General features: G+C 44.0%; 4 protein-coding genes across 4 annotated transcripts in view; 3 read left to right on the top strand and 1 right to left on the bottom strand.

The window, feature by feature from the left end:
- LOC130606756 (protein MRP-126-like) overlaps positions 1-26,091 on the top strand; it is a 201,326-nt gene that overhangs the window by 97,451 nt on the left and 77,784 nt on the right. The gene's annotated exons all lie outside the window — the stretch shown is intronic.
- On the top strand, positions 854-1,129 carry LOC130606736 (keratin-associated protein 19-2-like). The gene has a single exon (XM_057423258.1). It carries the CDS (start codon positions 854-856, stop codon positions 1,127-1,129), a length of 276 nt encoding a protein of 91 aa, XP_057279241.1.
- Positions 5,481-6,861, bottom strand: LOC130606724 (feather keratin B-4-like). Its single transcript, XM_057423244.1, has 2 exons — positions 6,767-6,861; positions 5,481-6,398 (listed from the first exon to the last, which is right to left on the bottom strand). The coding sequence occupies exon 2, from the start codon at positions 6,378-6,380 to the stop codon at positions 6,057-6,059; it is 324 nt and encodes a 107-aa protein (XP_057279227.1). The 5' UTR covers positions 6,381-6,398; positions 6,767-6,861; the 3' UTR covers positions 5,481-6,056.
- Positions 12,189-15,055, top strand: LOC130606685 (proline-rich protein 9-like). Its single transcript, XM_057423209.1, has 2 exons — positions 12,189-12,249; positions 13,912-15,055. Exon 2 carries the CDS (start codon positions 13,933-13,935, stop codon positions 14,386-14,388), a length of 456 nt encoding a protein of 151 aa, XP_057279192.1. The 5' UTR covers positions 12,189-12,249; positions 13,912-13,932; the 3' UTR covers positions 14,389-15,055.

Raw genomic sequence — 26,091 nt, forward strand, 5'->3', positions numbered from 1 at the left:
CCCTTGGTGAACCAGGTAGGTTAATACTCTTTCTGATGCATGTAGAGTTGTATGTATATATGTCTATATGTTAGTAGAAATAATTGTGTGTGCACATGCGTACGTATATATATAAATAAGATGCTGGTGTGTACATATATATGTGACATATATGTAACATATATATATATGTATGATACCCTAAGCAATTTCTTGTCATTTTGGAGCTAATCCCAAACAGAATTCTCTGTGACATCGAAGAATTCCTTCACTGAAACTTTTTTGCTCTTCCTGTGCTTATTTAACAGTAGGCTTTAGAACACTGAAAACTTGAAGTTTACTGCTACAGTTTTGAAGTCAGAAATAATTTCCGGTTCCAGCTTCTTTTTATCAGGTGTTGGGAATTCAAATCCCTAGATAAAAACTTTATGAAACATTTACTACTTTAAGTAGACACCCAGGAAGGAAATTCCTCCATTGCACTGTTTAAGTTTATCCCATGTCCAGTGGCACGCAGCTTTACTGGTGATGAGGGGAGCTTGTGATAAGCTGTTGTTCTTATCTGAATAAGCAACTGGCATATTTTTCTTAAATTTATTCAAATTTCCCTAACTTCTGGGGTGGAAAAGTTCAATATTCAGTTGGTAAAAAGTCTATTTTCTATGGATAGTCAGCTGTTCAAGTGTTCTTTGGGATTCAGATGAGAAGAAAAAGAAAGGCAGATGGTTAAGAGGGTGAAAAAGACCTACAAGAGGGAGCGAGTTGAATTTCATCAGCTCTGCCCAAGCTTTGAGCCCTTCCTCCTGCTGTCAGCAGCCCACAAGGTCACCTTGCTTCTGGGTGTGTGTTTCAGGTTTACCTGCATCAACGAACAATGACTTTCTTCAGGGACCTCTATGACGATGGGTGCTACTCACGATTTGGCTATGAAGACCTCTATGGCTTTGGGGGCCTGAATGGTTACCTGTATGGGAGCCCATATGGCTACTACCGCTACGGCAGCCCATATGGCTACAGAAGCTTTGGGAGCCTGTATGGGAACAGAGGCTTGATCGGTTATGGAGGTTTTGATGGGGGCTTTGGGGACCTGTACAGATTTGGGTACGGTTACCCGTTCTCTTCTCGTTTTGGAAGCAGATGCTTCTATTGAAACTGCTGTCTACGCTGAACCAACAGAAATAGCAATCAAGAAATGAAATGCAGGACACGGATTCATGGCTAAGGTTATGATGCTGAGAAATGCTGAGCACCCACACCTCTGGCTGAGTCCAATGGGAGATGCGGGTGCCAAGCTGCATAAGACTACTCTATATATAACCCTTTCTAATATTTTCCATTTCTTCAACTATTACTGTAAAGGGCAACTTAAATTACAGCAAGCACTGAGCCATCTTTACAGCATGTTGATGGAGTAAAGCAAGACTTTCAGGTGTGAGTAAAGTGCTTTTTAAGTTAATTCACAGCCACTTTGTATTGCGATAGTAATAGGAGTTTCTGCAACCACCACGGACAAGTCCACTTTGTTCAGCTGTAAACTTCACCAAAGATGACACCTAGCAGAGAAGCTATGTTACATATTCACGCTGTTCCTCATCTGGCATGATTTATAAGCAACCCTGAAAGCAAGAAACATGTCTTGACTGTCTAAACTCCACTGTTTCCACAAGGAGAAAGCATCATTCAACATCAGACACACTCTGCTTGCTGAAGACACTTCTGTAAAACTGCAAACTTACTCTTTCAGTTCCTCAGTGCTTTTCATTTTCATTAAAATTACTCTTCTTAATAGTATCAGACGTCCAGTCTTCTCCTTTTGTCTGTGCTCATATGCCACACTACAAAGACCCACAGCACTGCCACTCTAACCAACCTCATTTTAGCTAACCTGTGACCCTGGGTTTACACAAATACTTCTCCAGAAAAGGGCATCACCTAACTCTGTATTACAAAACACATACACTCCTGGAGCAAGCTGGGCTTTGTGTTTGAAAACTACCTTCTAAAGCAAGAGATTGAGTGGAAGCCTCATGGTCTGCTAAGGAAAGATAGCAAGGACACTCAAGGTTAAAGACGCCTAAGAGGAAAGACCAAAGGCAACAAAGCCATGACCATCTGCTGGAGGGATCATCTCCTTTGCAAACTGAACAGCCAGGTTATTCAGGGAGTTCCTGTCAACCTCTACCATGTCACCTTAGTGTAGTCTTGATTTAGATTTATAATATGAAAGATTACAATCTGGGATGGAACAAGGTGGTTCAACAAGCATAGCCTAGACAAAACTGCATGGATCCCACGCAAGCCCAATTACACATCAAAGATACCAGCAGGAGTCAAAACTTCTGTTGCAGAAGTGGTGGTGAGGGGGCTACCTTTAGGCTGATTTTCAAGAGGGACACTGTGTGACTACCCCTTTGCTTCCCATGGTGGCCACCTACACAAGCATTTCTGCATTCCTCAGCTGACAGAGCAAAGTGGAGGTCAAGAAGCTATGAGAGCAAATCAGAGAATCCCTTTCATAGGCAGAAAACTGGAGGCAGGATAGTCTGCAAGCTGTAAATGCTATTCCTCCAGTCCAAAGTTCCTTTCTTTATATCCATGCCATTGTTTTCACTTAAACCTTTTGACCTTGAACTGGACTATAACAGATGAACCCCAAAGATCCATTTCCTTGTCTGGGAAAGAAGCAGCCACAGCCAAGAGATGGGCTTGGTCTGCTGCCTTGTTGCTTGGAGCTCACCTCTTTGAGCCCTAGTCTGAGCGAGACAGAGCCAAATCAGGATGCCCCAGGAAGAAGGTGAGGGCAGCAACCTCCACCCTAGCCTCCTAAGCAGGGCACGTTGGCAGTAAATCAGTACAACCCTTTGAAACTGGCAAAGCTATTAAAACATCTTCTGTAATCCTTCTGCTAGCTGCTGTCAGCAGCAAAAAGGGCTGGGTTCCCCAGGGAAAACATTAAGAAATGGTAGAGTCTCCCAGCACAATAAATGCAGCTCATCTCCCTTGGATGCCCTCCAGCACACAAGGGTTTTCCTATCGGTACATACTGTGCAGAAGGGCTGACACAGACTTGCACAGAAGATAATAAAACATGGATTTTGGTGAAATTCTCAGTCTGCCCAGGATCCTTTGGCCACAGCTTAACATCCCCGTCCATGTTTGCCAACATAGCTGTATTTATGATGTCTCTTCCTTTCACCACATCCCACTTGTTTCATTACCAGAGGCACTGCCACTTCCGACAGCGGGTGCAATCACCACCCAGTGCCTGGGGAACATTGCCCACAGGCTGCAATTGACTCTCAAGCCCAGCCTACCCAGACCTGTCACCAGTCTCCGCCACACTGCCTCAGAGCCTTCTGCCACCTCCTCGTTTCCCTTTCTGTTTTGAAGATGCCACTGCTCTAGTTGTGGCTCCATCTCCCTGCACAGCGCTGAGAGTGTCCCAATGCATCTTGCTGCTGCCTCCTGCCTAAGCAACCTCAGCCCTCCCCTCACTTCAAGGATCCAGGGCACAGGCAGGATCTCCTGCCATGCTGCAGATCAGCCTTATGCAAAGACTGGAGCCCAACCACCAACCAGGGAGGGAAACCAACTTCTCACCCCATGTGCCCCTGCCACAGGGGCCTTTAGCTACCAAACAGGATCATTTTATTACCTATTCATTCAAACAACAGGATGAGTCAAAGAGTCACAGTTTGTTGCAGAATTGGGGTCCACACCATTCCCTGCCCCTCCCATCCATCAATCAACAGCACTGATGCCCATTTTCTATGGATCCAACCTAACATCTTCGGAAACTCTGAGTTTTTCTCATATTCCTATTCAGTGATGTGTGAAGAGCATCTTCCCTGTTTCATAGGGTTTTACGCCCTAAGGCTCAGGAAAAGGTGAATGATTAGAGGAACTCTGTACCTGATATTATCATACGAGATGATGGATGGCTAATTTAGCTAACAGAAAACTAACTCCTGTAATTTTATTTCAACTTCTGAATGCTGGTCTGGGTAAATACAGGGTGTATTTACTGCATGCATGTGGGAAATTTTTGAGTTAAATGCACCTTGTAAGCAACCCACACATGAGGCATGCTGCAGAACAGGCCTCCAGCACAAAGATTCACTGCAAGAGGGAGAACCCTTTTTAAGAATTAAACTTAGCCCAAAATGAGAAATTTGGCTCCTGATTATTGCACAAACTGGGCTGGAAGCTTTTAAGAGTGCAATATTACGCCAAACCTTTTAAGAGAAGGGGAAGTGCACCTTGGTATAGGAAAATTGGCCTTACAATGAGAGAAATAAAAAGCATTTAAAGCATTTCAAAATTCACCATATTTAGATTAATATCCTTCTCCCATAATGCCATAATGAACCTAAAAGCCATTAACAAATGCCTTTATCTTAAAAAGACATTAGTAGCTTCTTAATAAGATAATTGGTATCTTCAGTTTTCTGAAAGCCTCAAAGCATTTCACACGAGCAGCTATTATATCAAACTGAATAAAAGGTGTATTATAAATAGCTCCATAGAAATCCACCAGCAAAATTTCCTGATTTTCCTGGCACTTGCTGTTTCATGGTAACTGCAAGTCTCAACTTACTACCCGGAAAGTGCAACTGGAGAGGCCTCAATAATAACCTTGAATTCATTTCCAAATATGCCATTAACATAACAATGAAGATTCCTTTGTCTGGTTTTTGAGGTTTGGGGGATTTTGCTTTTGCAGGGAAGTATTTATGTGGCTGGTGAGAATCTGGTTTAATCACCTCTTCTAAAGCTCACCAACACTCAATTACCCATTATTACAATGTCTGGTCAACTTTGTTTTCCTTACACATAGGGATAATAATTCTCCAAAGTGTGACTACTATGAAATAATCCCACATTCTCTGGTACCTTGCGATTCTGAATTATAGTGTTTCTGTAACAAACTGTTAACACGCTACATAACATTTCAAACACATACAGCCACATGGGAAGCTTGTGGAACGTTTATTATTGATGTATTCCTGAAGAAACTGGAAATTACATGAGTAAACATCACATTCCATTTTCACATGCATAGCTTACATTGTTGTAGAACATTGAGCAGAGCAATAAAGCCAGAAATTCAACTTATACACTCAAAACCAGCTGCTTTCACCTAACATGTGGTTTCACATTATTCTTGTTAATACCACACACCTCTGCTCTCATGCATAGTGTCACCACGTAGATGGGGAGGTTGAGCCTGAGTACACCAGGAAACATTTACTATTCCAGAAAAGCCAATACTGAGGAGGACCTGGAGCAATGAAAGCAAAGATGTGGGCAGCAATTTCATGAAGGGACAGCTACAGCATGGAGCTTGTTGTGGGAAGGAGCTGTACACACAACCCACAGCCAAATCTCTCAACAGTATCACTGTCCTGAAGCAGACTGATAGCATCAGTTTGGTGCAGCAGGACAAAGACACCTGAATCAGGAGGAGCAGAGGGTAACACACATAGACACGCACACACACGTCAAGGCCAGTAACATGTTGCAATGTCATGTTTAATGAAAGAAGCAGATCATACAGAGGTAGGATTATATAGTACAGATTACAAATTGCCTGCAACCTGTGGTTTGATGCAAGATGATTCATGTAATAACTGGTGGTGCTCCCCTATTGCAGCTCTGGGTTGATACTCAGCCATGATCAGAGCAAGACACATACAGCACAGAAACAGAGGCTAGTTGACTTCATGACTCTCTTTTATGCATCAGTTGCCACAGAAAAAAAGGGACCTAAAATGAATGTCATACCAGTTCCCTTTATGTTGCCACAAGGAATTAGCCCCCAAGGAATTAGCAATATAGTCCCACAGCATCAAGAACAGAGCACTTACTTAGAAAAACAGGAAAGCATTAGAAGAACAGCAGAAGTAATCCAAGAAGGATGTAAATGGATATTTCAGAAGATCTGAGCATCTACAGATGTATTTAATGGCAGCTCCAAATGGCTCAACCCTTCCTAAATGCTGTGCCCTGGAGCTCAGCCATGTTATCTACATCCTGTTTGACATGTCCTGGGTATTCTTGTTTCAGCAACAGCAGGTTTAGCATGGTCTACAGTTTCCAATTGGGTATCCCCGTCCCCATCTGGCACCACCATAAACAACGGAGGTCCCAGGAGTACGGGCAGCACTAAATCCACTTCCAACTTCAGGGGTTCCTGCAGATCCCACGACACTCTGCTGAGGGAAGGTGCTGAGGATGGGTCCAGGGAAGGTTACAACCACCGGCGGAGGGTAGATCACGACCCTGGAGTCAGGACACTGACGGACACAGGGCTCATTGCAGCTATCAGCAACGGGCTGTGGCACAGCCACCCCACATGGAGAAGCACTGCCATCAGTGCATGGGCTTAGAGAGTGCACCATTGCTCAGGAGTGACTAATCTGAAGAGCAAGCAAATAGTATAAAAAGAAGGCACAAGTTCTTTTAAGTTTCACAATGAAACATTACAATAAAAGACTAAAAACAATCTAGAGGGAAAGGCAGAATTTTCATAGCTCAATTCCTAAAAGATTCTTTTAAATCTTGTACTTGAACCCCATAAGACCTGGAAATGAGTTCTCATGAAAAACCAATCAGAGCTCATCATCCAGATATGCATTTACCAAAGCCAATAGCTGAACAGTCAGAAATGTATTGATTCACATCAAGAAAAGTTGAGGCTGGTACCAAAACATTTGCACAGGATTCATCTTAATTTATAGCTGCAAAGAAAGGCTTTGTTAGAAAGAGGAATTTAGATGCAACTTACCTACTTCACAAGAGAAACAAGAGAAATGATTATACAAGATCTGCTGCTGTGCACTTTTATACTTGCCCTTAAACTGCCCAAAGCATGAATCACCTACGTGCATAACATTCTAATCGATTACTAAACACATTTCTTTCAGACTCAACTTTGGTAATGAATGTTAAATAAATCGCTCTTTATAATTATTAGTCTGTCCTACCCCATATGACCTGTACTTTACTGCCATCTGGTCTCTGCTCTTTCAAAACTTTATATAGAGGGGATACTGTGCCCTGCACCTTGCAGAAAGATAAAATGTTTATATGGTTTATGCTTGATGAATGAACTTGTTTCTGGTCAGGTGGCAAATACCCATTTTCTTGGAAGAAAACATACTTGGTCCAGCCCAGAAAGAGTTGCAAAAGTAAGGGATAACCCATGTCCTCAGCCTAGGGGTAGACAGGTTCATGTGATGAAATGAGGCTAATGCTCTGGTACCCTGCAGAAATCCTGAATTTTATAGAGCTCTATATCCAAGTAAGTCAGTGAAGCTCTTCCAATTAGACGCCAAGCATGAGTTTCCTTCAACATGCAAGCTTTGGCCACAAAAAAAAAAAAAAAAAAAGGAAAAAAAGCTAAGGCCATATTTATATGAAGTTAAATGTCTCATAATATGAACCTATAAATCATGACCTGATTAGAGGAATGGCAAAATGACAATAAATAGGGTGTGACTTAAGCAAGACCTTGTCAGGCAATTTTTCCAGCGGGTTGCTTCTTCAGTAAAGAAGCACCTAAAGCCATTCTAATAATGCACTTTACACATATAGAACAATGAGTGGAAGATGCAGTTTGGAATCCCAATGGCTGATGAATTGCAACTGCCAATGTGGGGTTATCACCCGTGTTATCTCACCAGAATGAAGAGGAAGACTTCTGACACTCAACTGTAGCGTCAACAGATGCCAAGAATGGCAATGGCGTGTGGCATACAGACACTCCCTCCCCACCATAAGGGGTAGAAACTTGTTCATTCTGATTTACACTTCATTTTGCTTCAAAACAAAGACATTTTTTTATTTCTGTAGTAATAGAGAGGACTTGGGCTCTTCTATTAGACTAAATCTCACAAATTGTTCTCCCTTCTTCCCAGCAGCACGTTCTTGCAAGGAAAAGCCTTCCTTTTGTAGAGTTAAAAGTGTACATGGTAACATTGCAGAACTTAAATTGCCTCCTTCCAAGGAATCTCAAGGGAAACATCTTCTATATTATCAGATTGGCAGCAAAAACATGATTTGAAGAACAGCATTACATGCTGCTGTTGAGTAGAAACCTCGAGATCTCAACAGTGGGAAATGACTGGGATTCTTTTTTACTTTAATTGCATACTGAGATTTATCTTCATAGTGTCACCATGTTTGAGGATGACACAAGATATCTGTAATTCCTTTGGAAAATTGGCTCTGCCATTTCTATAATTGAAGATAACCATGTGAATTGCAACATACGTCTTTATCTCAGCTTAGACAGGGTAGCAACTTACCCCTACAGTAATTGCTCAAAAACATTGGAATTCAATACCTAATTACTACTTTGAAGTTAGCCAGCAGAAGATAATAGTAAGTATTAAGTCTTATTTTGGAAACACATTAATAATTCTGTCTTGAAAAGTCACGATCTTCAACCCAATGTGAGAAGAATCCACACTGCTGGGGTTTGTTGCCTTCTCTGCTGCAGACTGCCTGGGGCTAATGTCACTGCAAGATCCATTTATCTGAACACAAAGGTTAACAACACTGACATCAGGCATGTCAAAGCTTTCTGAAAGCATTTCAAAGCACATCATAAACGCTCATTAATGTTCTGAACAACTGATGTTGACATATGTATTTTTTTTAACAAGAGTATTACAACTGCCAGCTCACTACCAGAGAGGACAAGGAAATAAAAGTGATGAGTCAACCAGTGAACCAAAACTCAGCACCTAAAGAGTGAGTCCATAAGGAAACTAAACAGTGCACATGTCAACTCTATTTATTAAAACAAGCTCAAGAATCAAACCCCTGCACCTTAAAAACTCAAGATACTAAACACAAACCCCACCATCTTTGTATTCATCGAGAGACAGAAAGAACAGAGCCATCAACACCTTCAATCACTCAGAAGTGCTGACAGGACACATTTATTCTCTATTTAACTGATACGTTAAGATTCTTCAAGACTTTCATAGTCCTCTATCTGTAAGGATATGCTGGAAAGCTGTATAAAACCTTAAAGGACCAAGCTAGAGCTCGCCACAAAAGCAGGGAGCTCTCTGAAGACATCCATTTGATTATACTGGCCAAAACAGCAGATATCAAGACATCAATCCATCCCTGAGCTCACTGAAACACCGCAACAAATAAAGAAGTTTAAAATTGAAAATGTGTGTGGTTTAGTGCGCACACCACAGCAAGTGAGACTTAGAAATAATTACATCAATTACACGGTCTTTGGATAATAAGGGGTTTGTGCCCAAAAAGGTGTTCTTTTCATCAGGCTGACTAGGAAAGCGTATGAAAGTAGTTTGAGGCTCAGAGCTTCATCCATTTCTCTTGGATTCTCCTGCCAAACCAGGTATGTGTGATCAGCTTTATAACTACCATATTACAGCTAAACAGACTGTAACCTTGAGAGGCTCAGCACGTTTCATTTCCTAACAAAGAATACAGACATGAGAAGACACTGAAGTTTTTCCAACTTAATCCTAAAGTCACCTTAAACACAGCAAAGCCTGTGAAGAGACAGCAGCTGCAGGAGAGCTGAACTTGTGACCATGAGAGTGTGGAACAGATTTTTGCATTAAAAGATTGCATTATACTATTGTGATGCATGGTTTTTTTCCTTATGAACAAGGCTTCAGATATCCCATGAGTAATTTCCAGAGCTACTCTACTTCTGAATGACCAGCTATACAGCTTGATGCCCACCTTACCAAATATCAGGACAGGCTTGGAGGCATGTTGCAAACATCCAAAGGTCAGCCTTGATGCCTGTTCTCCATAGAAGAGCTCCAAAACTGTTGCCTTATACGTTTAACCAAATGTGTAATTTCCCACATGCCCAGCCTCAAACCATCATCATCACTACATTATTCTGCAGAGAATTACACACTTTCCCATAACTTAGCCTTCCATCAGGTGCTTTGAATTTTATAGATGTAAACAGCTACAGAAACAGGGGGCTCTCAATCTTATCAGCTGGTCCTGATACTTCTCATTGTTTTTTGCAATAGCTCATGCATCAACATTAAGCCATGAGCCACAAATTCACCAGGAATGTTGAAAACCAGAGAATAAATACCCATTTTTCCATTGCAAAGAATTATTACCCAGCAGTTGAGGGTCTCATGTTTTATTATGAGCTGTGTACTGGAAAGGTGAAGAGCAATGACCTGCCACACTCAGGCAAATACACCAAAGTAAATGCAGGGATGGAAAAGCTCCTGCCTCTGAGCATTACCTCTGAATTAAACTTAACTAATTGGACAGTGCATTCTACTGGGAACAATATTCTCCCTTAAAGTAGATGGCCGCGTCTATTGCTTAACACATGATATTAAGATGAAGCATTGAGCTTTCTGCCTGTATCCATCATTTGGTCGTAAAAAAAAAGGGGTTGCAACAAGAGTCAGTATTCACGGTTATAGCTATATTCCCATTTATAATAGACACACTTGTATTATATTTACTAGTTTTGTAATATCCAGGACCTAAACCACTATTTTCAGTGAGCCTTTTTCTAAAGAGATACTCTGAGCTGGAAAAAGGGCAAGAACGTTAAACTTGGGGGTTGGAACTAGAACTTAAGGTCCTTTCCAACCCTAACCATTCTATGATTCTGTGATTCTAACTTTGTTAAACCACAGTCATCCCTCATGACGTGACCTGAATCATAGTCTATTCTCACCCCACACCTCAGCTTTGCCCTACTGATAAATTAAGATGGTCCTCACAGGTGCCATGTTTGTGCAGACCTATGTTTACCCATATATAACACAATAGCACTGACAGAGACATTAAATAGCATCTTCATAACAGGACCTTTTAAAACTCCTTACAAATGCTCATTAATGTTTTACATGAGCCACGCTCTTCAAACTGAACTCCATTATGATGAACACCTGCACACACCCAATTTAAAGGATGCGTCTCAAGACGTCAGAGGCTACTAATTACATCACGTGTAGGGAGCAGTTTGCCTTTGATTGACAAGCACAAGGCACATGTACAGGCAACATCTGCTCAGGCACAGCTGAGGTCTGGGTGAAAACCAGCAGCTGTTGGGATGGTCACAGGATAAGATAATGGGGTCATTAGAAACAAAAACTCACCCCTTTGCTATCACTGGGATGCCATAGAGTCATAGAATGGTTTGGGTTGGAAAGGGCCTTAAGATCTTCTAGTTTCAACACCCTGCCACAGGCAGGGATGCCTTCCACTAGACCAGGCTGCTCCAAGTCTTGTCATCTTGGCCTTGAACATTGCCAGGGATGGGGCAGCCACAGCTTCCCTGGACAACATTTTCAGTGCCCCACCACCCTCACAGGGGAGAGCTTCTTCCTTATATCCAACCTGAAGTTCCCCTGGTTAAGTTTGAACCCATTAGTCCTTGTCTTGTTGCTGCAGTCCCTAGTGAAGAGTCCCTCTCCGCCGTCTTTGTAGGCTCCCTTCAGATATTCTAGTCCAACATTGTAATTCTTTGTTTCTCCCCAAAGAAAAAATCAGAGTGTCTGTAGGACCACAACTGCCTGTAGAAAGCACCAAACCATCCTTTAAACCCTTCAGAATTCATGATTCCTTGCAAGTGAGCTATGCCAGCTTCCAAGGAGATTTTAATTTGCCACAGGACAAGTCTTGGACACAGCCCTGAGAGTTTTTCACCCCACCAAGATGCAAGATGGGCTTGCCTGAATACCTTCCACTGCCCTCATTTCCAGCCATAAAACCCTACCAAATGCAAAGCCTAATAAAATCAGGGAATGACTCTTATTAAGTTTGAAGAGCATTTGATCAGCCATACAATGAGCACCAAGCTTTGGGTACATCTCTCCCTTGACAAAGCCACATTCCTCAATGCCCCCACGCTGCCTACCTGCATTTAAATGAGCAAAGGGGAAAACTGAATAAGGATGACCATTGCCCACTCCAACCTCCTGCTTCCAGTTTGCCAGTCTGCCCAAAGAAGCTTTAAGAGAAGAGGGATAGATTTCTTCACATAATTGTTGACGTCAATGGAATAAAAGGCAGGTTTTATTCTCCCTATGGGAGATTTAAAATGGAAAAAACCTGGAGGGTGTGAGATGCATTTCATGGCATTCAGGGATAACAACATATTAATTCTCTCCTGTATTTAATTAGGATTTGATACACAGTGGCTCAGGTTTTCCTTGCACTGTAAAAGACCATATAAAAACACACACTGCCAAGCTTTCAATCCAGTTCTTACTCTCCGCTGGGAGCTCGGTAAGTTTTTTCCCTATTTCTCTTTCTAACTAGCAAAATATCCTTTTGTTGCTACTTTGAACTTGAATCTAGATCTTACAGAAATGCTTTGACACTGAAAATGAAGAGAGTTGGTTCTTTTAAAGGCTGTTTGTTGGGTTTTTTGATTCCTTTTTTTTACAGGCAGAGATAGATACAGGACTTTAAAGTTGAGCCTGAGATCTACAGAACCTCACCCAGTTTGGGATGTGATGTTTCCACTTTGATCTGGCTATTTGGGTACCCATAGCTTTCATTTTCTTTGAAGAAAACCTCGAATTCTAGATTTCTCTTGTATTAGAGATGACTTCTTTTAGTAGTTCAAGGAACTATTTCTGTTGGCAGTAAATATTCTGACCTTTACCATCCTAATCAGAGACTGATGTAGATTACTTTAATACCACAGAGACTTTTTTATCTTGAATAACTGAAGGAAGTTTTGGCTTCTGCATATTTGAGACTCCTTTTAGATACACTTTTTGGGGAGGAATTCTTCTTTACAAGAGCTGATATTACCTCCACTCCTTTTCAAAACATAGCAAGATCCAAACCTGCCTGGTATTTTTGTTGTGTCTGCAGTTAACCATCAGCTTTCTAAACAAATCTACAGTAGCTTGGACCTGATCCTTGTGAGCTTGTTGTTATAGTCCTATATATCTGCAGAAGCAGCTGCCACCAAATTGCAAAGTGCAGACACCAAAGTGGCATTTGCTACTGCTGAGGAAAGCTGATTTACAGGCAGATTTTAATTAGGAAACCCAAGGTCTCAGCACTTCTCCAGGCTCAATCACATCTTTGGAATGGACACCTCATCCATTCCAGGTATGGCAGGGGCAGCTGTGATGTCCCACAACCAGGCAATGCCTCACCCTAAAAGATGGAACAGAGCCTGTGCCCTCCTGCCTTCAAGGAAGATCATCTCCATGCCAGGAGCACTTCAGCCCTGGCAGTACAGGATGCTCCACAGGCTAATTCAGGTGCAGACCTGAGCAGATTCCTCCTGTGATTCTCGCAGCCCTTTGGTCCCCAGCTTCTAGTGAAGCAAACTAAGGGAGAAAGAGCAAGAGGCAGCAGAGTACAGGGTAGCCTCAACTACATCCTGAGATGCAAAGAGTTCCCTTTTCTCCTCATATGGGGTACTGGCAGCTTGAGCCAGACTTTCAAAAGTCACTCCATCCTTAAAGAACATTAGGCTTTCAAAAACAAAGCTCTGCCTGCCAATTACAGAGATAACAATCCTCTGTTCTGCAATTTAAATTAGCATAAAGAAGGGCAATATTTTCCTTTGCTTTACCTTGTGCCAGCAAAAAGCAATTCCAGTTTAAACTGAAGCGTCTGCAAAGAAAATAAATGATAGCCCTTGCCACAAAAAGATGAGAACCTCAGCACTAATCCCAGATACTCCATTGCGTCACTAGCTGGAGCACACAGGTCACTTTGCAGCTATGGCTGGAACTCCCCTTCTTCTAAGGATAATAGCTCCACATAACATCTGAAGCTATGAGAGATCATTAGTTAAATGCGATGCTGTGCAGTTTCTGCTAGAGATGAGGGCTGAGAGTCAGAAGCAAGCTCCACAGCAGAAAGGCAGCTTGTCAGATACCAGGGAATTCATTTACCTTTTTTCCCTACTTCATTTTGTAGGTTCATCTCCACCCCAGAACAATGTCTTATTACGGGTACCAATACAAGCAGCAGTACTATATTCCAGGTGCAACAAGGTGTACCACACCGGTGTTCACGCGGTGCCACAACCCCTGCCCTGTGAAGTACGTGCCATGTGCACCATGTGTTTCCAAGGTCCCCAAGGGGTGCAGGCTGAGGAAGACAGTGCAGAGCATCCCCAGGTGCTCCGTACCATGCTCATCACGGTGTGTGGAGACACACGTTGTGGAAGGCCACTCTTCCTCCTGTCGCACCAGGTCTCCTGATCCATGCACCATGGCATTTCCTCAGTCCGTCGTGCAGGGTGGGGAGAACCTCTGCGTGTCACAGTGTGGCCACTCAGGCATTACAAGATGCCCTCAGGTATGCACTCCGACCCGCTTGTACCAGCACAGCTCGTGTCCTTATTCATACCAGTGGTCCAACAGTTACCAGTACAACTGTGGGCAGCACTAAGCTCCATGGAGGTGCCCACAGAACGACCAGGCGATGAAGAGCAAGATGGACACCATAGCTGAGTTCAGAGACACAGCTTTCTGAAGCACGACTCTTCTCCTGCTGCAATCTCTGGGGCTTGCAGACAGCATCTTCACAAACCAGCCCTTATTTAATCCTCTCCACGTTATACTCTACTCAATTTAAAGGACTCATAGCTTCATATCTACAGTCTCCTATCATCTACAGTGGGCTCAGATCTTGGCCACATGAAGACAGTTTTTCCATGACTGCCAGTGTAAAGGATATGTGAGTTTACCATGGGCATAATCACTCACATGGATGGCATTGAGTCGTCAAAGTGGCCTCAGCTAGCAGAGCACCAACAAAAATAGATCCTTCCATGGTAATATTTCTGAGAATACAGTTTTCTTTCTGCTTTTAACTTTGTTCCAGAGGAGACTTTGTAAAGAAAGGGGTTTTTAATTCTGTACTTTGTTCTATATGCAACCAACAGAAATTAGAGAAGTAAATGTAGGACCTGACTTTCAAAGTCAAGGCAGTCTACTGTGTGAAGCACTTTCTACTTAACCACCCACTTCTGATGTACCAGCTGCAAGTCAGAAAGTACTTGCCCTACAGTCTGCATTACTTTATTCTCTATGGTCTATAACCAATGTATCACATAATAAAGCCTCTACTGCCTCCAACTACCTGCTTTTGCTTTGGGTTTTCTTTTTCCTTCGTGCCTTTTCACACTTGACTTGGAGGTGAAAGTCCCCAGTTGTACACCAGGCGTGGGAAGACAAGCTCTGCTTTAACCTTCTCTGGTTAACACACACTCAGCTCCCCACAGTGGATCTCAAAACAACTGAGACAGCTATAAGATGACTAACAGTGAATCAATAAGCTACCAGCAAACACTGGGATTGTCAGGGCACCCCTAGACCATACTGCTGTATGCAGCAGGACATTCAACTACTCACAAACTGAGGTGTTTATGATCTCATCCACCAATAAATCCCTATTAAATTTACCCTAAATCATTCTTTGTGCATTTGTAAACTGTAGCTCAGCAATTCCTGGTGCTCCATCCTGTGGCCAATGGGTTCAGGGAGCAGGAGGGAGCTGCAGCAAGGCAAGCCCCAGGCAGGCACACACTCCTTCACAGCACAAAACTCACAGGATACCAGGGACCCATAGTGCCACTACCACGAGCACTCAGCCATTCAGAGTGATGTATCACTATCAGAACATAGCAGAAATTATTTGATTTGCAGTGATTTTCTGGTTTTAATATCAGCTATGACATGCATTGAAATGGATGCCCCCAAGTCTGTCACTTGTGACAAGCTTAGGCCACAAGACGCCAAATTCAGTTTGTTTTGCACAGCAAAGAAGCATCATTTAAGAAACACAAAAGGTTTGAAGGCAAAAATGAAGCAAGTAGATTGTCTTGGAGCCAGCTTGGGAGAAAAGTAATAATAGAATTGGAGACAGCAGCTCTGAAGTGGCACAACTTCCCTGGCGTCAGCAGACATGAGGATGACTTATGACTGCTGCAGATCTGCCTACTAGGAGACGAGTAATAAAGTTGTGCTCTCCACCAAGTAGCCAAAGGGCACCCCTCTAATGTGGTCACATTCAAAGGAGGGTGAAGCTGTTTGGTGATACCCAGTAAAGGGCTGAGCACTCTCCCATTCCCTCCCCTGGCTGTCAGACGGCAGCCTGTGAAGGCAGCACATCAGGTTACAACAGCAGCAGGGAACAAAGGAGCCTTTCTGCCTCGTTCTTCATAGTTTTTCACCCATGCCTTCACGCTACAGCCAGGTTTTAAGTGGTCCTAGGTAGTCAGAGGGGTCTGTTTGAGAGCTCATTGCCTCAGTTCATCATGCTGCCTACATCACTTGACTGCAAACACTTCCCATTTGCCAAACACTGCTGAGCTGCACCACTTCTGGGCAATACATTACAACAGAAACACATGTGATATGGATTTAAATGCATTTATGCAACACAGGTCTCTGCTTTTTCAACTGCCACGTATTTAATTAAAACCAAAAAGGGTGAGAAATTAAGAAGGCATTTAAATTGTGTCTGCTATTCAGAAACCTCTGTCGAGCCCTCAGAACTGTCTACAGAAGCAGACAGATATGGTTAAATGCCATGCAGTCAAGTTAGCCCAGCCCAGAAGACAGGGAACAAGGTCAGAGCTACACTACAAGTGCTACAGCCCATGGATCCAGGAGCAAGGCCAAGCTGCCCCATGGAGCTCAACCTGGTCTGCACCAGCCCTGCCCTTGGCTGAAAGCAAACAGCAACTCGGTCACCTAACACAAAATTTGCCCTTGACAACGTTATATTAGGTCCTGTATTACTAAAGATTATAGAATTTAAATAACCTCTCAAAATGAGTGCTTTCAGCAGTCACTGATAACCAGCAGTTTTAACTGACCTTAGTTAACCTTACAAAGCATACTTCATTTCAGTTTATTTCAGGCTGTTCATTGTTTTAAAAGCCCAGCTTGCTGCAGACAGTAATCTACACTGGAGCATCTCACAGAATCATTAGGGTCGGAAGGGGCCTCTGGAGATCATCCAGTCCAACCCCTGCCAAGGCAGGGCTGCCCAGAGCAGGTTACACAGGAATATGTCCATGGTAGGTTTTGAATGTCTCCAGAGATGGAGACTCCACAAGCCCCCTGGGCAGCCTGTTCAGGGCTCTCCCACCCTTAGCATGCAGAAGTTCTTCCTCATGTTGAAGTGAAACTTGTTGTGTTCTAGTTCATGGCCATTGCTCCTTGTCCTGTCGCTGGGCACCACTGAAAAGAGTCTGGCACCATCCTCCAGTCACCCACCTTTGGGATATTTATATGCATTAATGACATCCCTTCTCAGTCTTTTCTCTTCTCTAGACTAAATGTTTATAGACATGCCCCCATTTGATGGATGTGTATCTGTGCCTCAGCCACTTGCACTAGTGATAGGATGAGGGGTGATGAGATCAAACATAAACAGGGGAGTTTTAGGTTGGATATAAGGGAGAAGTTCTTCCCTGTGAGGGTGCTGAGGCATTGGCACAGGGTGCCCAAACAAGCTGTGGCTGCCCCATCCCTGGCAATGTCCAAGGCCAGGTTGGACAGGGCTTGGAGCAACCTGCTCTAGTGGAAGGCGTCCCTTCCCGTGGCAGGGGGTTGTAACTGGATGAGCTTTAGGTCCTTTCCAACCCAAACCATTCTATGACTTCCAATAGCCCAGGGCACCCTGCCTATCCCAACCAACCTGCAATCATAGTGTAGCTGTGCCCTCCTCTGGCCGTTACCAGCTCACACAGCTCCTGGTTTTCACAGGACCTCCAACAGCAATTGAAGCCATCAGCTCCTCTCGCAATTAGCCAAGGTGAATTGCTATGGGCATGGATGCAGCATGGATGGAGTAACATCATTTGTGACTGCTGGATTAAGGAGCCTTTCTTTCATGGGCAGATAACTCTGCATCAGCCTTCCTTTTGGTTGTTGATGTGGGAGTTGTGGTCTGGCTTTAGCAGCTTATTTAGTACATTGGGTAGTATCAAAATAGGTCCTGTCAAATCTTTCATGAACTGGGTTTGGGGAGAGTTCTGTCACTCGCTTCTCGCTCGCATAGAAACCTGCTCACAACTTCCACTACTTCAGAAGCAGTTTGCAAATATAAACCCAAATCTTAACATGGGGGCTCTTTTCTGCTCAAATCTGTTAGAAAATCAGGACATCCTAGAAGCTGAGTTACCAAAAGGCTTTGGGTTTTTTCCTGTTGTGATGCATTTACTAAAAAAGGCAGGGGGGTTGAGCAGAGCCTCTATGAAAGGCATCTATTGGGTTTGCCAGGCTTGGGAGAAATTGTAAAAGGGCTTGAAAAGAGCTTTAAGGGCAAATCTCTTTATGTGTTCATGCAATTCTTTAAAATTCCTAATCACAGTAGGAGGTTAACCCTGTGGGGTTGGAGAGGTCCTGCTTTTCGCGACGAGTAATACGAAGCCTTCTTCAAAACAAAGAGGATGAGTTAAATGGTCCTAGAGCACCATCCTGTGGCAGTGCAGGTGCTGAGCTGAAGGAATGTGTTTCCCTCCTGACTCACCACCCCTCATTCCTGGTAGACCTGCAGGTCCTTGTAATTAGCTGATGCATAACCAAAGCTCAGCTGATCCCCAGCCCAGATACTGTGGTGAGGAGTAAGGCAGATGAGCTCTTTACACAGCCCTTGCAAGAAGGTCTGATGTTCTCCAGGGTCCTTTGTAGGGCTGAGCCCCTGACTTGTATCAGTAAGAGGCAGCGTTTCACCTACGGCTTTGTCAGTTTTACTTCTTCACTTTGAAGGGAGAATCTGAGGTGTTGCATAAGGTGATTTTGACAGTTGAAGAATGAACGTGGGTGTGGGAAGGCCAGGAACGGTGTGCTTGCTGTTGAAATGGCAAGTTGCTGCACTGATGACAAACTTCGGGCTGTAAAGGAGTCAGTGATAAAGTGATGCAACATAGGCCAGCGATGGAGACGTGGAAAAGCAGGTATATGATTCTAGGGACTCCTGTGTCGTTGCATTGGCTTGCCCATGACTAAGTGAAGTCATGGGCAGGTTTAAAGGGAAAGAAGTGGTAAACCTGGTAAATGTTAATACAGGATTACTGTGAGGAAGAAAGGGTTTCAGATGAAAAGGCCGAACTCCAATTCTTTGGTAGCCACAGACCTTACAAGATCCAAATGCCAACTCCTATCCACTCCTGAGGGACTTGCTATTTGACTTGAGTTTCTAGGAGTTCATACATGGCTGTCCATACCACCAGTTCATCCATGTGCCTGTCTTATCATTGACCTGTTCATATCCCTGGGGATGTTTTCATCAGCTGGAGGCTTTGAAAGGAGAAAATCCCATTTAATTGGTGCACTTGGTTGTGTGTATCAAGTCTTTGCACTGCAGGAAGAAAGGTTTACAGGTTTACTTCAGTCCAAAGAGACTTCAGTTCTCCCTTTTTCTCTGGATGGTGCTGATAGGATGAGGCTGAGAAGAGCGGGCTGTGCTGCATGTGGTAATCCTAGGAGGAATATCTAGGGGCACTCTCCCATTGAAATGTGAATCATAATGAGACCTTCTTCAGGTGTCCCTGCCCCACACAGAGCATCATGTTTCTGATGTGTCCTACAAAACAGGCCATGGTTTTGCTGTCTCCTACTGACATCCTCATTTAAGTAGCTAAGAAGCAGCTGTAAGTGAAGGGGAAGTTCTCCCTAATCCTTAAAAATCACGATGCCCTGGAGCCATAAGGCTTCCCCCTGCTCCAAAGCTGTCATCTCAAAACCAACATAGATTCTGATGATCCCTGTGTAGTTGTCAGCTTAAAACCAGCATTGGCTCTGGTGGACCCTGTGTCCTAATTCAGGGTAGCTGCATAGTCAGTAAATGCCCAAATGTTGCCATGAGCTGGGGTCATTGGAAGGGATCCCCTGTGTTGATGTCATTCCTTACTCCAACCATCCTCACCTTAGTGTCAAACCAGCTAATTTTGATATAGTCTAAAAGCCTGTGGGGAGTTCCCAAGCAAATAAATTAAGTGTCAGATATGACCACTGATGATAATGAATGGAGCAATTAAGACTTTCCATTTGATGACTGTAATTTTAATGGGCTGATGCAAACCAGCTGAATAATATGGGAAGGAAGCTGCAGCAGTGTCATAGGTAGAAACCAGGCAGATGACCCACTAAAGAGCTGGGTGGATCATAAAAATAGGAAGCTATGCAGCTGAACTTGCCAGGTGATGAGCAGCTCATCTTCCCAAGGAGTTTGTCCTGCACACAGCCATTGTCACCACGGGTCCATACAGGAGACTAAAATGAGGTTGGCCATGACGCATTTTGAGTGCTGCTGATGCCTAGGTGACAAATGACATGTTCTTCAAGCAAGTTCTCCTGGCATCTCAGAAATGCTCCTATTCCCTGATGGAGAGGGGAGAATGAGAAAAATGCCTGATGCTGGAGAGGTTCTGCTAGGGAGCAAGCTGATAAGACAGTGCCCATCACCTCGTCACCACCCTGGTCTCCTCTGTAACCCATGGGGTGCTGTACACAAGCTGTACAAAGCTCCTGCAAGTGAAAATAAAAGGCTTGTTGTACAGCAGGATAAAATAAAGACTTGCTCCAATAATTGGTTCTGCATACAGTCAAACAACACAATACCACATGGGTTTATTGCTCCCTTTTGCAGTGAATGCTGTCTCCTTTTGGAATATCTTCAGATGTTGACTTTATTAGGGCATGATCTGCCTGCTTGGGCTTATTGGGAGACAGCAGAACTGCCTTCTATGAGGAGAGCCTCCTGTGTGAATAAGCTGTGAATGAATGAAAGGTCTAGCTCTTCTCACATTCCACAACCCAAGAATAGATCCATTAATGCCAAAGGACTTTAAAATACTGCTTGCACCCAATGCCAATGGGGTGGACAGCGGGGTTATGCCGGATGCTTCCCATGAACATCCTGTCACATGTCCCATTTCACAAAACATGCGTGTGTCTGAGCCACAGCCCTGAGCTGAATGAATTGGTCATCTCCAGACTGAATGGCTCATAATTGCTGGGCAAGACACATTTTCCCTTATCATGACAGGAAGCCTGGCTTGGGAGGTGATGTCTCCCAGTTCAACCACCCTGCAGGACTCTGGGATGGGTTTGGGCTGGTGGTCTCTTCTTACCTCATTCCCCAACGGAAGGAAATGGTCTTCTCCCATCTAATGAGGTGGCAATGGTCTTCAGGCTCTCTCTCTGGTCACCATCTAACATGTGGGAAGTCCAATACCAGAGGAAATGGGCTCATTTCTAGCTGTAATTGTATAGAAAATATGGGCCAAAGATTGACGTTTGAAGGAAGGTAGTGGCTTTTCACTGTGGTTGTTTTATGCCCAGGTTCTGCTGGGTGCAAGAAAACCAAGAATGAGGTTTCAGAACCCAGGTGCTTCCCATGACGCAGGATGCACCATTGCTTCCCTTCCCACTCCCCACGACAAAGCGCTTGCCTGGGTCTATCTCACCCTATGGCTGTCGGTACCAGAGCCATGGAGGGGAAAGGGCAACCATGGTGTTGGAGGTCCCACAGCAGCGGAATGCCTTTCGTCACGTCCCCCTTCCTGCTCCAATCTTTGCTTTTGTCATTACAAAACCTCTCAGTGATGAGGCTGTGGGTGTGATAAGAGATCTGTATATCTAATTTAGCAGGGCTGTTGCTCAATTTTGACTTAACCTCCTTTTTGCTTTATCTGCCTGTTGCTATCATACTTGGGAAGACTTTTGTCTAGGTTGAGGTATGGTAGAGAAAGCAGTAAAGAACCAGGAATAAATTTCTTTCAGAATGTTCTTCCACTTTTTCAGAGATGTTAGATGTTTCAGTTATAGAAAAGGAATCATTTCTCTTTGCCCATTCTGCTGTTTCTTATAATATTAAGCAAACACTGGTTGGCAAAAGTGAAATTACCAAAAAACGATCTTCCCTTTTTTACTTGGTAAAGCATTTATCCTGTAGTTGAAGTTTTATAGAGATATGAAGCAAAGTATACTACTTTTCTACATACGTACACATAACCTAGAAAGCTAAAAAACATCTCAGATGATGAGCTTTTTGGTACCCAGCAGCCTCCAGGTGCAGTGTCAGGTGTATATAATTTAGTCAGGTATAAAACAGAGCAGTTGGAAGCATTTTGATCTCAAGAGCAGTGCTTTGATGTAGCCCCTGTGATACACTGTGATTTAAAGCCAGACTTGTGTTAGCATGAGCTTTGCTTTTAGTCATCACAAAGAAGTGTTGCAGCTACTGGGAGACCAGGCCTAAGTCATCCTATTTTGCATCTCCCAAATTCCCATTGTAGCACAGATTATTTCCCAATGAGGTTTGGAAGAATGAAGAACCAAGATGGGGGAAAGAAGAACACTGAAATCAGGGTGTGCCTGTGGCTTTCATGTATGCAGCAACCAGATGAAAGTGAAACCAGGAAAGGCAGCCACAACCGGACAACTGGCTGGTCAACTGCCAAAGCCATCATATGTTAATTGGTGGGGAAAGTTGTTCTTCTTGGGGTACACAAACATCATCACTGTGCCCACATTCCTTGGCAGAGAGATGCAAGTCATGCCAGGTGTTGAAATTTGGAGGAATACTCATAGAAAGAGCTCTAGCCAAGTTCATAGGTGGTTACGTGTGGTAATAAGGGCAAAAGGGCAGCTTCTCAGAGGACAGACTCTGGGAAGAGCTGGCACTGGGAGGAGGAAAGGATTAAAAGCTTTGATCCCCAAAATAGAAGCAGAACCCAAGGGGTGGAGGCAGAAACTCTTCCAGATTAAAAATGATCCCTTCTTTCCACTTCCTGCACCCATCTGACACCAGGGATTAAATGGGTAGAGAGCCAGGCTGTTCCTTGTCTGAAGGGATGGGGAGTGAGGAAACAGGTCTGAAAAGGAAGCGATACTGTGGAAGGAGAAGAGCAACTTCTGGTCATAGAGGGTGGATCCATGTCCTCAGGACGAGGCTGCTGACTGCACCACCCGAGAGCAGGGGTCACCACCATTAGCAGAGCATGGCATCAGCCATGGCCACCACCAAAGGCTGTGAGCCATCAATGATACTCGCTGTATCTGCTATCTGGGTGTCTCGTACTCAGCAGCAAGTCTTGCATCACCAAGTCATCTGGCTGCCTGTTGAGGGAGAGTGGGTAGATTTTGCTTTGGTGGCAATGAGCTGCTGAAGAGGTAAAGCTGTCTTGAATAATCTTCATGAACCACTGCCCCTCTCGAGGACCACTGAGCCCAGTCCCTAAAGGCTCAGAGCAGATGGGAGCATGAGGGAGACATCATGCTCGCATAACCCTGAGAGTTGCCCAGGGTGTGTCCAGCCCTGAGTGCACCTCAGTGACACAAGTGTCCTTCAGTGCCTCAATGTATGTCATGTGTGGACGCTGGACATCACATTTCGTGCATTAGGCCATTTTACTGAATGCTTTGCCCTGCTAATCTACTGAGGGAGAAATTGAAGTTGTAGGGAGAGACAAATTACAGGAAGGAACAGAAGACAATCCTCCATCCCACCAGCTACATACATTTCCCTCCTTACCCTTACCCACCAGCCTGCAATGTGCAAAAAGCACAGAGAATTAAACAGAAAGTAATCTGAAGGCTTCAGAAACTGGGTAGGTCTCCAGCGTGCCTTGGTCACAGCAACATCCAGCCCATCTGCTACCTGTCATCCAGCAGGAGCATGGCCTTCTTGCATTCAGGACGGATGTGAGGATCACGCCTCTCTCATAACCCACACAGAGGATATAATCAGGAGGTGTCAAGCAAAGGCATCACGAGAACACGTATGCCTCTGTGGCAATTATACTCCACCCTACTGATAGAGCTTTGGTAGCTACAGCCTGTGTTCAGAGTGAATCAAAATACCCACTGCACACAGCGTCCTTTGGGGACACCTGCACTAAATTGCTTAAAAACAGCTCTGCCCCCCAAATGCTGGGGAGCTTTGCCTCTGCAATGTGATTTCCCTTCATTAAGGAGGGATTATCTGGGGATGGGGCATTCAGCTGAGATTCGAAAGCTCTGGTTGAAATTCTGGGGTTTGAGCCTTTCCCAAATCTCTCCCCCCTGTGCATAAAATCAGGACATAATTGTGCTTGCTCTGATTTCCGCTCTTCAGTACAGAAACTCCCATTTACATTCCTAGGGAAAGGGATCTTCAGGAGCAGTTGGTTGGAAGTAAAACACTCCTTATACTTAACAGATGAAAGACCTTAGTTAGCTCAGCCAGGACTGAGACTGGCTGTAAAGCTAATTCCAATTAATGTGAGCATTTCACTTTGCTGTTGAAATGCAGGAATATGGTTTCAAAATCTGATTTTCTTGCTGCTTCTTCACAGATTGCAAACACTATTGTTTTGCTGTTTGTTTGCAATGAGGCCTTTACAAAGGAGCATCCTGTGCCAGCACCTCTGTGTAAATCTGACCCAGCCAAGCTAACAAACCTCATCTAGAACAACCAAATCAGGTTTTGTTATGCCCCACTCCTGAGCACACGTACCTAAAATCCCAGGACTCATCTTTTATGTGCCAGAACATGTTAAACCTCTTACTACTGCATCCTGAGTGCCCTTGATCTTAATAGCAGAGATAAACAAGGTGTTCTAGATATGCTAAGTATATGCTGCAATCACAGCCCTTCATTTGGTTTTCAGACAAACAGTGAATCCCTTGACATCTGCCTTCCCTGCCCTACTTACGTTTCTGGTCCAGGCATATCACAGAGGGGTTTTGACATTAGATGTGATTGTGTCTCCATCACATTAAGTTTCATGGTCCCATCTGAGTGTTTCTAGATGTAAAATAGCAGCCCTATTGTAGGAAATACTGCACCAGACCTTCCTATGCTTATTATATTTAACTTTATTTGGCTCTACCCACTTGGCTACTCATACATATATTCTCAAGCAGCCAGATGTGTATGAGTACCTTGTGCAGGATCACTTGGGAGTGACACAGGGATACCAAATACTAAGGCATGGCATCTCCCGGGCTTCTTTTGGCTGAACAGTGTTTGGGCAAGACTTTCATAAAAATCAGTAATTATAGGGGGATAATTTGTGTCAGTCACTTGGTTCCTCGGCAAGGTTGCAGCCTGCTGACCAATTTCATTGCTTTATACATCATAGAGCTACTGTCTGCTTGCTGGGATAAAGCATAAAAGAAAACATACTAGTGATATGGGTATTCTTCTACCCAGAATATGGCTTTGGAAATCACATGTTCTTACAAGTCTGTGGAACCTCAGGCTTGCTGATAGACTTCCAAAGGTTTTTCTAACAGAAATATTTTGGGGGGGCTCTTAAAGGCCCTGAAGCTGTCCCATGAAATCCCTTTCAGTTGAGAACCTTCAACAGAGCACCTGGGGGAGGGTCTCTTGTCCTACACCACACCTACACCACTACTGGTGATGCCTCCTTCTTCCCATGGTGACACTTCCGACAGAGCTTCATCTGAGAGGCAGAAGCTCAAAGGTGAAATAAGGCTGAGCAGGTTTCATGCTCCAGGGCAGGAAATGCACACTGGCAAAGCAGGGAAGGTGGCACTTAGCAGACTACCAGTGGCACAGCCTACTCTGCCACGAAGCAATAATAACACCAACTACTGTTGCCACAATATTTGAGTGGAATATCCTTCCAGCACTGCCACTTCAGTGGCTGCCCCATCCCTGGCAATGTTCAAGGCCAGGTTGGATGAGGCTTGGAGCAACCTGGTCTAGTGGAAGGTGACCCTGCCCATGGCAGGGGATTGGAACTGGGTGATCTTCAGGCCCCTTCCAACACAAACCATGCTATCTCTCAATTCCACTACAACCCTTACAGTTAAGGGATGAGGTGCTTCAAGAGGAGAATGGCAAAGATAACCCTTTTTGTCTCTTAACCCATTGAGTAAATCTATCAAAACACTGCGTGCAGTCTGCATATCTGTTATACTCTTTCAGCAAGAAGGGCCTATTCTTACATGCTCCTGAGAGGTTTAAAGAGAGTCTGTTGTATATTTATCTGTCCACTGGATATAAAACTCCCAGTATTGTCCTGATTTTTCCTCAAACTTCTCCCTTTCCATCATGTCATATTCACTCTGCTTATGGCAATGCGGTCAATGCCCAGAGCATCCGAGCATCTCTCATAGCTGT

Source organism: Pezoporus wallicus, unplaced genomic scaffold (assembly GCF_028554395.1).
Source record: "Pezoporus wallicus isolate ANWC-B61680 ecotype Strahan unplaced genomic scaffold, APGP_CSIRO_Pwel_v1 scaffold_8441, whole genome shotgun sequence".
In the NCBI taxonomy this organism is placed as follows: Eukaryota; Metazoa; Chordata; class Aves; order Psittaciformes; family Psittacidae; genus Pezoporus; species Pezoporus wallicus.